The 14,046-nt window shown below is 34.7% G+C and overlaps 3 protein-coding genes across 9 annotated transcripts in view; 2 read left to right on the plus strand and 1 right to left on the minus strand.

The window, feature by feature from the left end:
- The first annotated feature begins 20 nt into the window (after positions 1-20).
- Positions 21-3,162, plus strand: LOC135833903 (maltase 2-like). Its single transcript, XM_065347728.1, has 7 exons — positions 21-161; positions 263-504; positions 724-934; positions 1,024-1,279; positions 1,397-1,595; positions 1,712-1,855; positions 2,967-3,162. Exons 1-7 carry the CDS (start codon positions 57-59, stop codon positions 3,037-3,039), a joined length of 1,230 nt encoding a protein of 409 aa, XP_065203800.1. The 5' UTR covers positions 21-56; the 3' UTR covers positions 3,040-3,162.
- A 5,289-nt stretch (positions 3,163-8,451) lies between these two features.
- Positions 8,452-12,509, plus strand: LOC135833899 (maltase 2-like). The gene is made up of 10 exons (XM_065347722.1): positions 8,452-8,687; positions 8,891-9,070; positions 9,144-9,301; positions 9,409-9,534; positions 9,616-9,854; positions 10,014-10,206; positions 10,283-10,538; positions 10,631-10,826; positions 11,784-11,927; positions 12,012-12,509. Exons 1-10 carry the CDS (start codon positions 8,516-8,518, stop codon positions 12,199-12,201), a joined length of 1,854 nt encoding a protein of 617 aa, XP_065203794.1. The 5' UTR covers positions 8,452-8,515; the 3' UTR covers positions 12,202-12,509.
- Rim (Rab3 interacting molecule) overlaps positions 12,292-14,046 on the minus strand; it is a 60,268-nt gene continuing 58,513 nt past the window's right edge. For 6 of the 7 annotated variants that reach the window (XM_065347714.1, XM_065347716.1, XM_065347713.1 and 3 more), the window contains one exon: positions 12,292-13,499. In XM_065347714.1, the coding sequence (XP_065203786.1) occupies positions 13,320-13,499 (180 nt within the window). In that variant the 3' untranslated portion in view covers positions 12,292-13,319. The remainder of the gene's footprint in view (positions 13,500-14,046) is intronic. The other variant, XM_065347717.1, reaches the window with a different exon arrangement.

Here is a 14,046-nt window from a genome sequence, read left to right on the forward strand (position 1 = left end):
CATCCCATCTAATTGCATAAGTTGCGGTTGCGCAGGTAGGTCCATTTGAACAATCTATGTGGACGTACCACCCAAAAAGAAAGCAATTTTATTTGCATCAGTTTGCTGAAAAACAGCCAGATTTAAACTATCGTTCCAAAGAATTGGTCGAAGAAATGATGGTAGGTTATCTCGCTCGTACTTTTTAAACAAAATGTTTGGAATAAAATAATCATAATACCTAAGTACCATTTATGTAAAATGTGCAACCTTATTCCAACAGAATTTAATCCGTTTTTGGTTAGACAAAGGGGTAGATGGACTTAGAACGAGTGCAACAATTTATCTGCTGGAGGATAACAGATTTTTAGATGAGCCAATCACTTCAGATCAAACGATCAATGGGAAACCTGCTTACAAAGCTTTTGATCACATATATACGCAATGTCTCCCAGAAACATATGAAATGTTACGCCGATTTCGAGAAGTGGTAGATTCTTACAAGCAAAAAGATGGACAAACGAGGTGAGAAATTCTTTCTGACTAGTAGCAAAGTAAGAAGAAAACATTTTGAAATGAATCTAGCGTCTAAGTAATTTTGATAGAAAAATTGAAGAAATAAAAAAGTAGAAAGAAATTGATAAGTTCTCAAGTAGGTACCCACCTAAAAAAAACCTAAGTAGTAAGTAATGTACTTAAATCATTGATAATCAGATGGTTTTCTTTTTTGATAAAACTCAACAGAATTCTTATGGTAGGAATTGGTACATTGCCCACGATGGAAAACATGATGAAATTTTATGGAAACAAATCTCACCCAATAGCTCATATTCCACTCAACTACGTTCTTTTGAATGCTCATGCTCTAAATGACGCCTCAAGTGCTGAAGATTATCAAAATTCCATTAATACATGGATGGAAAACATGCCCCAGGGAGAACACCCCAACTGGATGGTACCTATCTAATTATTACAATCTCAGATCGAAAATTGCAATACGTATTTTACCATCTTACATATACCTTATTGCTTTGAATTCTACAGTTTGGAAATCACGACACATCGAGAATTCCGAACAGATTTGATTCAAGTAGTGTAGATTCTATTAACGTGCTCTTGTTATTATTACCTGGAACACCTATCGCTTGTGAAGGAGAAGAAATTGGAATGGAAGATACAAAAATCAGATGGGAGCAAACTACTGATGTGTGTGCACTAGGTCTGGGTCCACTTCTGTATGAGACTGTGAATAGAGATCCGGAAAGAACTCCATTTCAATGGAATTCTTCACATCATGCAGGTTGGTGTTAACGACTTTTAAGTTTTAAGTTCTTTCTTACCACTTTCATAATATTAGGTATTGTTATACCTACGTATTGCTAAAAAACATCAATCACTTTTTGTAAATATTCTATAGGGTTTTCCGCGATAGATGGGACAACTTGGTTGCCAGTGAATCCAAATTATTACAGAATTAATGTTCAAGCTCAAAAGTATGACCTTAGAAGTCATTACAATATTTACAGAAACTTGATTAAATTACGATCGAGGGAAGCTTTTCGCCGAGGTGATTTCAAAATGTACAATGTTTCAGAGCGAATTTTTGCATTCAAGCGGTAAGTTTTCAAGTACATACACACACACCTAAGTATACCAAAATGCAAAATAATTGTTACGTTCTCGAGTTACCAAAAAAAAGATCGAATTCAACTCACGTTTTCCTTTTGTGCAGAGGTCTGCCGAACGATGTTTATGTGATCATTATGAATGTTAATAATGAAGAGGAGTCAGTTGATATCGAGAATATTATTTCAGAAGAAATAAATGGGAATTTCGAGATTGTCTTGGTTAGTGAAAATTCTGAATACGAAGTGGGGTAAGTTCCAGATTTCATGATTAGTCAAGTGGTTGAATGACCATTTCATGTCAAACCTCCGAGCTTTCTGTACTTGAATTCGACGAATTTTTCAATATTTTTTGTGTGGGTAAACCTTGATGAGAGACTACGAATGGCGCAAAACACAGTTCTCAAAATTCATTCAAAAAATTGACGAGTTGTTGATCATTTTTCTCGATTTTCTAAATTGGAAATTACCTATGGCCAAAAAATTGGCATCTTTGTGTTTCAAAATATTTTCCCAGTTTCAGAATTATAATGATAGATGAAATCTTACGCGTATTTTGACCAAATTAATGAGGAATGTTTCAAAACACGAATTTATCTAAAAATAATTAGCGAGTCGCAAATTTTAACCGCTCAGTAGAACCCTAAAAGTGGTTTCGGATCATTATGTCAATAGCCTAGATTGAAACAGAATCTCAAAATGTATTTTAAAATTGAGTCATTTTCTCCGAAACAAGTTGGATATAGGCGCATTAGCGAAAAATCGTCTGTTCTCGAAAATGTCCTCTGTTTGAGGACCCATATCTCCCTCCGGGGATATCTCCGGGGCTGTAATTTTTTCTGAGCAATTTTAAACTCAGATTGAAGACCTTCACTGAATTCGGTTACAATTCTCCGACATTTTTTTCTTGATTTGCCCTAATGGAATTTTTAAAAATTGAGAGTACTTCACCTCTATTTTTTGATATAATATCATTAATCAGGACGCAAAGTAGTACTTCGGTGATTTTTTCACAATTCTTTTAGTATGGGCACAATGGGGAAAAACATCTCTTTTTACACTTTTACAGCTAATTTTCGGATATTTTCCTCAAAACTTTGAGCATCACCATCTCTTCAATTTTTCATCGAGTTCTATTCAAGTGAAAAATTTTTAAAAATCGTCGTGGACCAGAAGCAAAGCACAAAAAGCTCAGCGATACGACATGGAATTACCTCGATGGCAATATCTATGAACGATTAAATTATTACCTATTTATTGTCTCAGAAGATATTAAAACTTAATCGCACATAGACAACAAACGTTATCTATCTAGTCGATACACTACAAACTATAATAATTGATGTCTGTATGGTTTTACAGGGATAAGTTGAATGCGTCATGCAAATTATTTAGAATGCGACCAAAATCGGCCATCGTACTGCAATCGATTTGAAGCATACTTTTAGATTCACTCGACTGCTCAAAGTAAATCAGTAGATATCTATTCAAAATAAAAATCATAATATATTCCTCAATTGCCTAAATATGTACTTGTACATTTATACTTAATACAAGAACACACTCATACTCGTAGTTTTATTTGTAATTTTACGATAAAGCAACTAACGTTGAGAATGTTCCACAGATGAAGGCTCAAAGTGGTCCGAAATCTACAATCCGATTCTATAAACTACCTATAATTTAAAATTAGAGGTTTAGAGGAGTTCGAGTCGAGATGCATTTCAATGTTATATTCAGTTGAAATAAACAGCAAATTACCACACTATTTTTCAATCCACTGTTAAAGCCATGAAATGCCCTACAAAGTTCAGAATAAGGCATGAATAAGGGCATCATACAAACAATTCAAAACGTCTCAGACCAACACTCAAGAACGAAAGAATAAGTACCTAAGCTATAAACTCGTATGTAAGATCATGGAGATATATTTTCAACTGATTAGGGCATTTGTTCCATTTTAAAATTTTTCGAATATTAGGATCCATATAGGGCCGTCGGATGATAATTGTCCGGCATTTTGGTTATTTCTGGGTGAAGTGAGATAAACAACCACTGGTAAGGTAAAGAAGGGATGAAGGGGAGGGTAGCAGTCCGTTGAAAACTGTTATCACCGTAACCAAAATGGCGGACAATGATCATACCCTCTATAGTACCCTTACCCTACCGTCGGCATTACTAATTGTTTTAGCATTTCGGAAGGTCACAACTCAACTTTTTGCGATGTCAAATTTTACATCAAAATGAGTTCCTTCAGGTTGTGAGGGCAATATTTCTAACTTCAAATTTGGAAAGACTCTCCGCATTTAGGTTGCAATCCTCAAATTCCAACGTATACTATCAAAATATCAATTCAAGGATTTCATTTAATTTAAACTCTCGACGTAACGAAGTGCACTGTGCAATGGGCTACGTATAGAAATTTACGAATCATAAATGTTAATTATAATCTGGTACAGTGTGCCCGAAGCCCGAACCCATTGGCATGGACCTCGATCCGGCCTTAATCACGTAAAAAACAGAAACCGATACAAATAAAATTCAGCTTTCAGGAAACTCACCTCTGGAGAATGAAGCAGTGGTGTAACACATTGATGTGATGATACAAACGTACTCAGATGAATTATTTGAACGAAGGTCTTTCGAACGCGATGATGACGAAATTTCATAAAAATTCCATCATTACGAGAATTCACCACTCATCACGAATTTATGTTTTATAACAACAATAACACGAGCAAAGGACGTTAATCTACAAATAATAAGTACTCTGGAAGTCCGGAGACAAGAAACTCGAATCTTGAATTGCTTTGGTTCACTTCTTTCAGTTGTTTCTAAAGTAAAAAATCATCGACTGTAAGAACCAGATCAACACGAACACCAAACGAAGAGAACAGAAAATTTAACGTAGGTACAGTTCGCACATTATCACGCAATAGGTACATCTCCGAATGAAAACGAAAAATTGGAATTTTATTGACATGAACAATTGAACATGAACGAAAACGTGCAAAAAAGCAACTCAAGAAGGAGTCCATCTTGACCGGAATCGGAGCACCTTATCGATGACGTCATAACACTATTTCTCGATGTTTTTTTTCAAAGTTTCATTAGAATTAGAAGTTTTTTGGAGCCATAACACTATTTCTCAATGTTTTTAAAAAATTTGTTTCTGTTTTATTTTTCGCTTCATCACTTGTATGGGAGAAAATTGTTTTTCGACTGGAATAAGTGAATTTACGTAAATTTTGATGAGGACTTTTCTCAATTGAAATGAAATTTCTCGTCAAATGGTTTGTTCACAGATTGTTATGTAAGTATATTTTGAATTGAAATTACGAAATCTCGAAATTTTTAGTGAACACACATCACATACCAAGGTGATACCAAAATGTTCAGAATTTTATAGCGTTTACCATTTAGAATTTATTAAAGCTCAAGCCTCAAAGTTTGATTTGATTTTTAGATTTTTACTCTGCATCACAGGTTTTTACAACTTTGAACTTAGAGCTTTAATGAATTTTGAAAAGTGAACTAAACGGCGAGTCGGCGAGCCTTTGGGTATAAAAATCAAAAACCCATTTTGAACAGAATAAAAATAATAAAATTGTAAACATTTTGAAACACTTACGTGCTCATTAAAAATTTTGAGAAATTAAAATTACATACTCAACTCAAATCAAAGTGTACTCGACTTACATTACTCATTCATAGTCATAGCAATCCGTAAAGTAGTTTGTTTCTACACGAAAACAAAAATTGTTCACACCATTCGACGAGAAATTTATCAAAATTTACATAATTCATTTATTTCTACAAGAAGTTGAAAAATGTCTATCCTATTAAAATTTAAACACTTCTCTAATGAGACTTTGAAAAAAAAAACATCGAGAAATAGTGTTATGACGTCATCGATAAGGTGCTCCGATTCCGGTCAAGATGGACTCCTAAGCAAGATGCATGGTAGATGGAAAAGATAAGATAAGAATAATATACACAATCGACGACCGACGCCCGACGGTAAGGACTGACGGAGAACTAACGTGGACGTGGTGGAGGTCTGAAGAGGATGTCATATTGTTATGACGCCATCAAGCGGGGTAGATAACATACACAGAGGATGACTCATTCGAACTAAAGGAATTCTAGGTAATCTAACGCAAGAGCGATTTAAAATTCGAACCTCGAGGCGAAGTAGACTTTTTAAGTGAACGTTGGGAATAATCGACGAGAACTAATCAATGGATCCTATTTCATAAAAATTCCTTTCTCGAATCTCGATGCACTTTCTTCAAATTTGGAAGGGTCATAATGGTACTTACATCTACATAGCACTTACAACTCTGTATTTTCCACATTTTTTTTCTTCTTCGAGCACAAAATCCACTCGATGATTTGATTTTCAACTTGAGGAAACCTTTCGTGGTGCCTAGGTACCTTTAATTTGAACAGGGACGCGATTTTCGTAGAGAGCATGGTCTGGAACCGTCATTATCCCAAATTCCAACTGCCCAAGTCGATTTTTCGATTTTTCGATTTCTCGCCAATTTTTGAAATACGATTAAGTACCTATGCTTTAAAAAAATAAAACATTTCCACAAAAAATCAATCCTCCCTTGGAAGCACCTTAGTCACCTAAACAGATCAGAAGAAATTATAATCACCCGCCTCCGAATTGGTCATACCAAATTAACTCACAGCCATTTGTACACCAAAGCTCCTAAACCCACCTGTCAATTCTGTAATTCTGAAATAATCTCCACCCAACACCTTCTATTCTACTGTCCCTCCCTCAAAACAAAACGCCAATCCTTAAACATTTCAGACCTCAACTCTACAATTCCTGACAACATCAAACAGATGGAAAACATTCATAAATAGGTACATCAAAGAAATCAATCTTTCAACCAAATCTAGACTAACCCCTCGAAACTGGGCGTAAAAATCCTGGCAATTATACACGCCCAGTATAAAAAAAAATGTCAAAAAAAAAAAAAAAAATTTCGGACAAAATGGTGAAAATGACTAAATTACTCAGTTCTGGAACTAGATTTGGAGTCTCAAGCGCGATTTTCAATTTTTCCAAAATTTTGAAATTTCTCCACAAAGTTGGAAATTAATTTGGGTAGCCGAGAATCGAGTTGTGAGCTTGTGACTCATACTCGACCTGTTTAACGATTTTACTCACATTTAGACCGATTTCCTTGACCAGAATTTTTATGCCAAGAAAAAAAGTAAAAGAATCAAAAATTTTCTATTCGCAAGAAATTTTTTAAAACTGGAGCAATGCTCATTGACTATTTCACAGTTCCTTTGTCATTCTGGAGCCATTTCAAAATTCTAGAAGAATTGAAAATCGTGCATGGAATTCGCATTCGAGGAATTGATATGTTAGTTTCAGGACTAAGTTTCATTGTATTCTTAGGAACCTACCTACTGAATAAATGATGTAGAGGGTACTTGGGACTCCATGTTACCACTCTACAGTGGTAATTTGATGCCCAGGCCGGAGGCTGCACTGAACCAGATGCAACGCCATCTGGTGGACTGGTTCAGGGAAGCTGACGGCCGAGAGTAAGTTACAGAGTTGCTTCGCAGTTTTCCAATCTTCTTCTAACGAGCAAGATAGAGCTTTTACGCTAGCTTGGAGAACGTTCATGCCTTTAAGCAGAATCTTTCGTTGTTATATGAATGGTAATGATTGTACATTGTAGCAACATGTACTGTATATCGTTTTAAGTGCTTGAATAAATATTCAGAGTAAATTGCTTTGGCCATTTATTGCGTTTGGTATTTATGATAGTACTATTGTGTGTGGTAGAACTGAGATAGGTATTTCTATACCTTGGGACTTTTGGTCTAAACGGCCTTATCGAGTAAGTGGCCTCAGAGCCAGATGGTACAAGTAGTCTGAGGACTCTTAAGAGAAAGTTAAGGTTTTACCATTACAATGATCATTTTTTTAAAGAAGCATAAATCGTCTGAATTAGTCAAATTTGGATTTTTAAAAATTCGCCAAAAATTGAAAACTTAACTTGGGCTGCTAAAATTTTGATTATGGGAGTTTCAGACCATGCTCTTTCTGAAATAAATCGGAGGCAGACGTTTTGAGAAATTCCGTCATAAGCCAAGAATGAAAAATTTTCAAGTTCGCATCAATTTTTTTCGCCGAAAACATTGGAAGAGTAAGGACCAGTGGCATACTGGCATACCTAGTCAAACAGGAAAATAAAACAATCGCCGCCTCCCAATGAATTAGAATTTGATTTACCCGATTGAAAAAAGTGTCTGTTTCAAAACCGGATTCAAAATCAGTGTCTGTTTCAAACACTGATTCAAAACAGTGTCTGTTTCATACACTGGTCCTAACTTGGGTCTCAAAACACCCACTGATTGAAAACTCGATTTCGTTTCACTTGAGCAGTGATTTCATAAAAATAACACAGCGTAAGTATGACATCAGACGTGAAGAATTTTTGAAAAATTTGGCAGGTACCTTAAATATCAACTTTCGCATACCCCCTCCTCCCACAAAAAAAAGTGAAAAAGGCTTTCAAAGAAGCGTGACGTTGTTTACTTACTTGCTTTGAAATAACACCAGGGTACTAACTTGCTCTAGGAGTCTGCTGTGTACCTATACTCTCCTCCATGTCCCTCGCCGCTCATTAATTCCGTTTTTTAAATTTTTTTAGACTTTACCAAATTACGAGTAAGATTGTTAAATTTATTTTAACTTTGATAACGTTAAGTGTCTGTGTACTTGGTCTATCGCAGCACATTATAGGTACATAAGTGTGTAAGTTTATCTAACCAGGTACTCGAGTATTACCTAACAATAAGTAAAGAATTAAACCGCGATATGGATCGTCGTGTCGCGTTCACAATAGTTAGTCATTATTCATTAATTGGATATGGAATGCAGACGGGTAATCGTTGCATTTTGGGTGTTATTTTCACCATTAGTAATCGCTTTTGGTGTGACTGAAGAATCTCCATTGGAATGGTGGCAAACTGGTGTTATATATCAGATATTTCCAAGATCTTTCAAAGATAGCAATGGTGATGGCATAGGTGACTTGAAAGGTGAGCGGATTCAGTATTTTTATGTAGTAAAACTAGGTACTTAAAATTAGGTAGGTAGATACATTGATAAAAATTTCAATGTGACCTTTTGATTTTTTTTTAAAATCAAAAATGAAACAGGTACTCAACTACTGTATTTAGGCATTTACGCGCACAATTAGGTAATTAGGTATTAGAGAAATTTGTTTATAATTTTTTTTCAGGAATTGAAGAAAAAGCCGAATACTTGAAAGATTTGGGTATCTCTGCGGTTTGGTTATCTCCTATTTTCGAATCTCCTATGGTAGACTTTGGCTATGATGTTAAAGATTACTACAAAATTGCGTCGGTTTTTGGAACACTCGATGATTTTAAATCACTCAAGCAGAAATTGGACGCATTAGGTGAGCAATATAAATATTTACTCAGTTATTCAAAATTTGATAGGAGGTACCAATTCAATTACTTTTTATTTAGGTATGAAATTGTTATTGGATTTTGTCCCAAATCATACCAGTGATCAATCAGATTGGTTTCAAAAATCCATCAAAAGGATAGATCCCTATACAGACTTCTACATATGGAAAGATCCTGCCGGTTGGAATGGTTCAGTACCTATTCCACCGAACAACTGGGTGAATTTTTCTTCTTTCGCATCTCTTTTAAAATATAATGCAACGTAATTAAGTCTATTTTGAAAATTACCCCATAAAATCTGCTTTACCATTCGATTTACGTGTAGGTTAGCTTATTTCATGGGCCAGCTTGGAAATATAACGATAATCGAAAGCAATTTTATTTGCATCAATTCGCTGAACAGCAGCCAGATTTAAATTTTCGGTGCGATGATTTAATAGAAGAAATGGAGGTACCAATTCAATGTACCTATTCCTTTAGAGCCTACTCGTCAACTTATCAAATTTTCAATCCATTTTCTTTTTTTCGCCAGCGTATATTCATTTTCTGGCTGGATCAAGGTGCTGATGGTTTCAGAATGGATTCTGTTGCGTATATGCTCGAGCATCCAGAATTTCCCAGTGAACCAATCAACGAGAATTTTTCCTCAAACGTCCAAGCTCATGATTCTTTAATTCACACTTTCTCTAAAGATTGGCCCGAGAACTACGTGTTGACCAAATATTTTCAAGATATTGTGGAACGATATTCCGAAAAAGATGGCAAACAGCGGTAAGTTGGATGGGTGCCTACCTGTGATAAAATTAGCACTAATTTAAACCCAGAAATATATTTCTAGTAATGTATTTCTTTATCAGATGGCTCAGATACGCATTCAATAAAATAAAAATAGGATAAATATCGTAGATTTTTTTTTCATTTTTTTTTCAGAGTTATTATCCATGAAGCGTACACGACGTTTGCTGATACGATGAAATTTTACGGTGAAACTCAAGGAAGACATATGCCATTTAATTTCCTGCTAATCACAGATATCGATGATCATTCCAGTGCGAAAGAATTTTCTGACGTTATTCTCAAATGGCTCAATGGCATGCCGAAAAATGGCTGGCCAAATTGGGTGGTATAAACAAACATTTTTTTAAGGAAACAAAAAAAAAACTTCGTAACGATCGTACGTAACATGAGAATTTTCGTAGATAGGAAACCACGATAACAGCAGAGTAGCTAACAGATTTTGTCAAGAATTGGTCGACGGAATGAATATGATTAATTTACTCCTACCTGGAACTGCGATCACATACAATGGAGAAGAAATTGGTATGTCGGATGGCAAAGTTAGATGGGATCAAACTCTAGATCCGCAAGCTTTGAATGCTGGTCTCAAACATTTTCGCCAATACACTCGCGATCCTGAACGGACCCCTTTCCAGTGGGATTCGTCTCCAAATGCGGGTACATTTTAAACCCTACCAATTTAAAGTTGAATATTTCTGTTAAACTGCGCTTCGAATAACCTAATTCAAGTACCTCTAAAAAAAATGCAGGTTTCACTACAAATTCGAAACCGTGGTTACCAGTGAATCCGAATTATTGGAGACTGAATTTAATGGACCAACAGAAATCTATCAGGAGTCATTATAGCGTCTTTAAGCAGTTGGTTAAATTACGATCTCATCCTACTTTTCAACGTGGCGATTTTAAAATATTTATCATTTCGGAATGGCTTTTGGCATTCACCAGGTATTTTACTTTTTAGTTTTTAGCTTAAATTATACCCATCTATTCTATGCACCTTACCAGGGAAATGTCACAATTGACGTGAGAATTTTCGGGCAGGACAAAGTGGAATTAATAGACAACTTAAAAGTGCACCCCAACAAAGATTCCAGGCGTTAATTTTTTAGTTTCAAACCGTTCGAAAGCCTCTTACAGATTTTAGGATTCTCCAGTATTTAAAAAAATGCTGTAAGTACCTACCTATAGGGTCGAAACGAGATTCAGAACACCTATAAACTGAAATTTACCATCTTTGTGATTCTTTCGATCGATTTAGGCAGATATTATGTGACAACTTTTTTCCGGTCCAAATCCAAAATTTTCTCCATCGATTATTTTTCAAAAAATTGAAAAGTTGAAAAATTTTTGGATTTAAACCGGCATAGAAGGATTTTGAAAATATTTATCTGAATCAGTTGGAAGACCCACAAGGTGGTGATCGGTGAATCTAAATTTATGGGTGCCGAATTTCATTTTTACACTACTGACAGCGTTTTTCCAAAAATTGGAGGATCCTAAAATGTGCTGGGAGTCCCCGAACAATTAGAAATCATCACCAATCAACTTGGAAGGTCAAAAATATGGTACTGACCCAGACCCAATTTTAGTCTCTTTTGTTTACAAGTTTGCAAAAGATGAATTTTTAATTTTTTTTTTTCAAAATATTATATGTAAGTACATATCTAAGTATTTGCTGAAAAATTTTTTGGATTTGACCCGGCACAAAACAATTTCCACAAATCTGAGGTGCTCCTCATGATTTTTGCCAAAATTTCAAAAATATTATTGGTTTTTGCAAAATTTAAGAATATGATTTTTGCCAGAAATTTGAAAAAGCTACCTATGTACCTACCTATGATATAGAAGGAACTTTAAAGAATTACTTTAGAAACTTCTATTTGTATTTACGTATAATTCCAGAGAATTGCAAGATTCTAGCTCGTACGCAGTTCTAATCAATTTAGGTTCAGAACAAGAGCAGGTTATCCTTCAAAATCACATCAAACACTTACCCAGCTCATTATCAGTACACATTGCGAGCGTTAATTCAGAATATGAAACTGGGTTTGTTGACTTTCGAGCACGTTATTATTTCTATATGGAAGAGCTAACGCAAATCTAATATTTACTTTTTACGAATATTTTTAGCGATATGTTGCCGACAACGCATACCGGATTCAATATGAGACCGAAATCTGCCTTGGTTTTGACGACAGATACCGTTGAAAAAGCTCACCAAAAAAGTGGAGGAGCATCGTGGTTAGGCTCGGTGGCCACAACATATACAGAGTATGCATTTCTCATGATACATAAATTAATCGCATTCACAGTCGTATAAATTTGTTTCACGTAGATAACCTTATAGGCACATTGTATAGAAACGAAATGAAAGAGAGAGAGAAAAACAAATTAACACGTGGAACAATAATTAAAGTCATCACAAATAATTACTATATTTTTCACCATTTATATACACGGTGTTCTTCTAAAAAGTAAACTGTCAATAGAAATGTTAACTTAACGACACGAATTCCAATTTTATTAGTAACATTGATACAATTTTACAACATTTACATAATAGTAAATAATATAAACGCAGTATAAAAAAGAAAGTAGGTACCCTCAAATATAGAATTTTTATAGAAATGTCTCGTATAAATAATTACATAATAATTGTTGTGGTAACCAAGATTCAATATAAATAAAAATAAACTTTAAAGTTGACAAATTTTCCTATATAGATAGGTACGTAGTTATTTTAAATTGGCGCGATCCAGTTGTCATCGTTATACATTTAAAAAATATATAGGTTAGGTACACTTACATAGGTATCGAGAATGTAGTTGTCTTATAACGAGTACTTGGGTAGGTATCGAGTATATTCCGTAATTTTAGTACGTCTACGAATGAACAAGCAGCACAGACAGCGAAGCTATAGAGCCGTCGGTCGAGTACATACGAAGTGGAAAAATAAAATACGTATGCGCCTCTATATCGCAGAAAGGGCCTAAAAAACGCCATGTAGTAAAACGCCTTACTCGAGAATCAGTAGTGCGCCTAGGTAGGTAAATTTTGATGTCTGTAGCAGCGATCGTCGTCGATCAATCACGTCACGTCCAACATTTCACACAATATTGTATAATACGAGTAGGTATTAAGTAAGGTATATAAGTCGTTAAAAAAACTTCCGAATAAAAAATTAATAATAACTATATACGACGATATTTTGGTTGTTGTTTTGTACGGAAAGGAGACAAAAAAAAAATGAAAATTAAACCCAAGTCATTAGAACAGAAAATGAAACGAATGCACTTCGGTGCATATCTGAAAGTTGGATACAAAGCGTAATACAAGAATGTACAACATATACAACAACATTATCCGTACAACAAACATAAAATCACTGAAACAGACAAAATTTTTCCGGCATGAATAATAGTACACTTTACGTTAGTATCACAACGATGAACTGATTTGTAACGGCCCACTTCCACTACTCACCAACATACAAGTTTTGAAAAGTTTATACCAGCCTATGGTGCGTTTATTTAAATCTAAATTACTCAAAGCTATTTGAGTGATACCCATGAACACTTTTCTGGCGTCTAATCTTCCATAATCGCCCCACAACGTTATCTGTAAATAAAAAACAAACCGTTAGACAGGTAGGTATAAATTAAATTCAACAAAATTAAAAATTAATCGCATAGCCTATGTACTAATTTAACTCTAAAAAATGGTGGAACAAAATTAGAAAACCGAACAATGGATGAAAAGTTTTAAAAAATTGAGCATAACTTGTTTTCCAAATTTGAAAAAAGCAGGAAGACATTTCAACAGGCCAAGAGTAAGAAAATTAAAAAAAAATTAAAAACTGAAAATTAGGTACCTCTTTTAAGAAATTATTAAAATTATAATTCTTACCTGATTTTTAGAAATAAAAACTTCTTATTTATTGAAAAAAATTAGCAGGCATGGAAAAACTGATTGAATAAAAAGGAGTAGTTGAGATAAGGCCATTTTTTGGCACCAGCTAGTTATCGACTCAACCACTCTTAAAATGTTGTAATAAATGTACGAAATACGAATCAGTGGTTAGTTAACCCAAAATGACCATTTTTTGGGCTCCACGGGTTCCCAAAGTTGCGAATAAAAACATAATTTTAGGAACCACTTAGTATTA

Source organism: Planococcus citri, chromosome 2 (assembly GCF_950023065.1).
Source record: "Planococcus citri chromosome 2, ihPlaCitr1.1, whole genome shotgun sequence".
NCBI lineage: Eukaryota > Metazoa > Arthropoda > Insecta > Hemiptera > Pseudococcidae > Planococcus > Planococcus citri.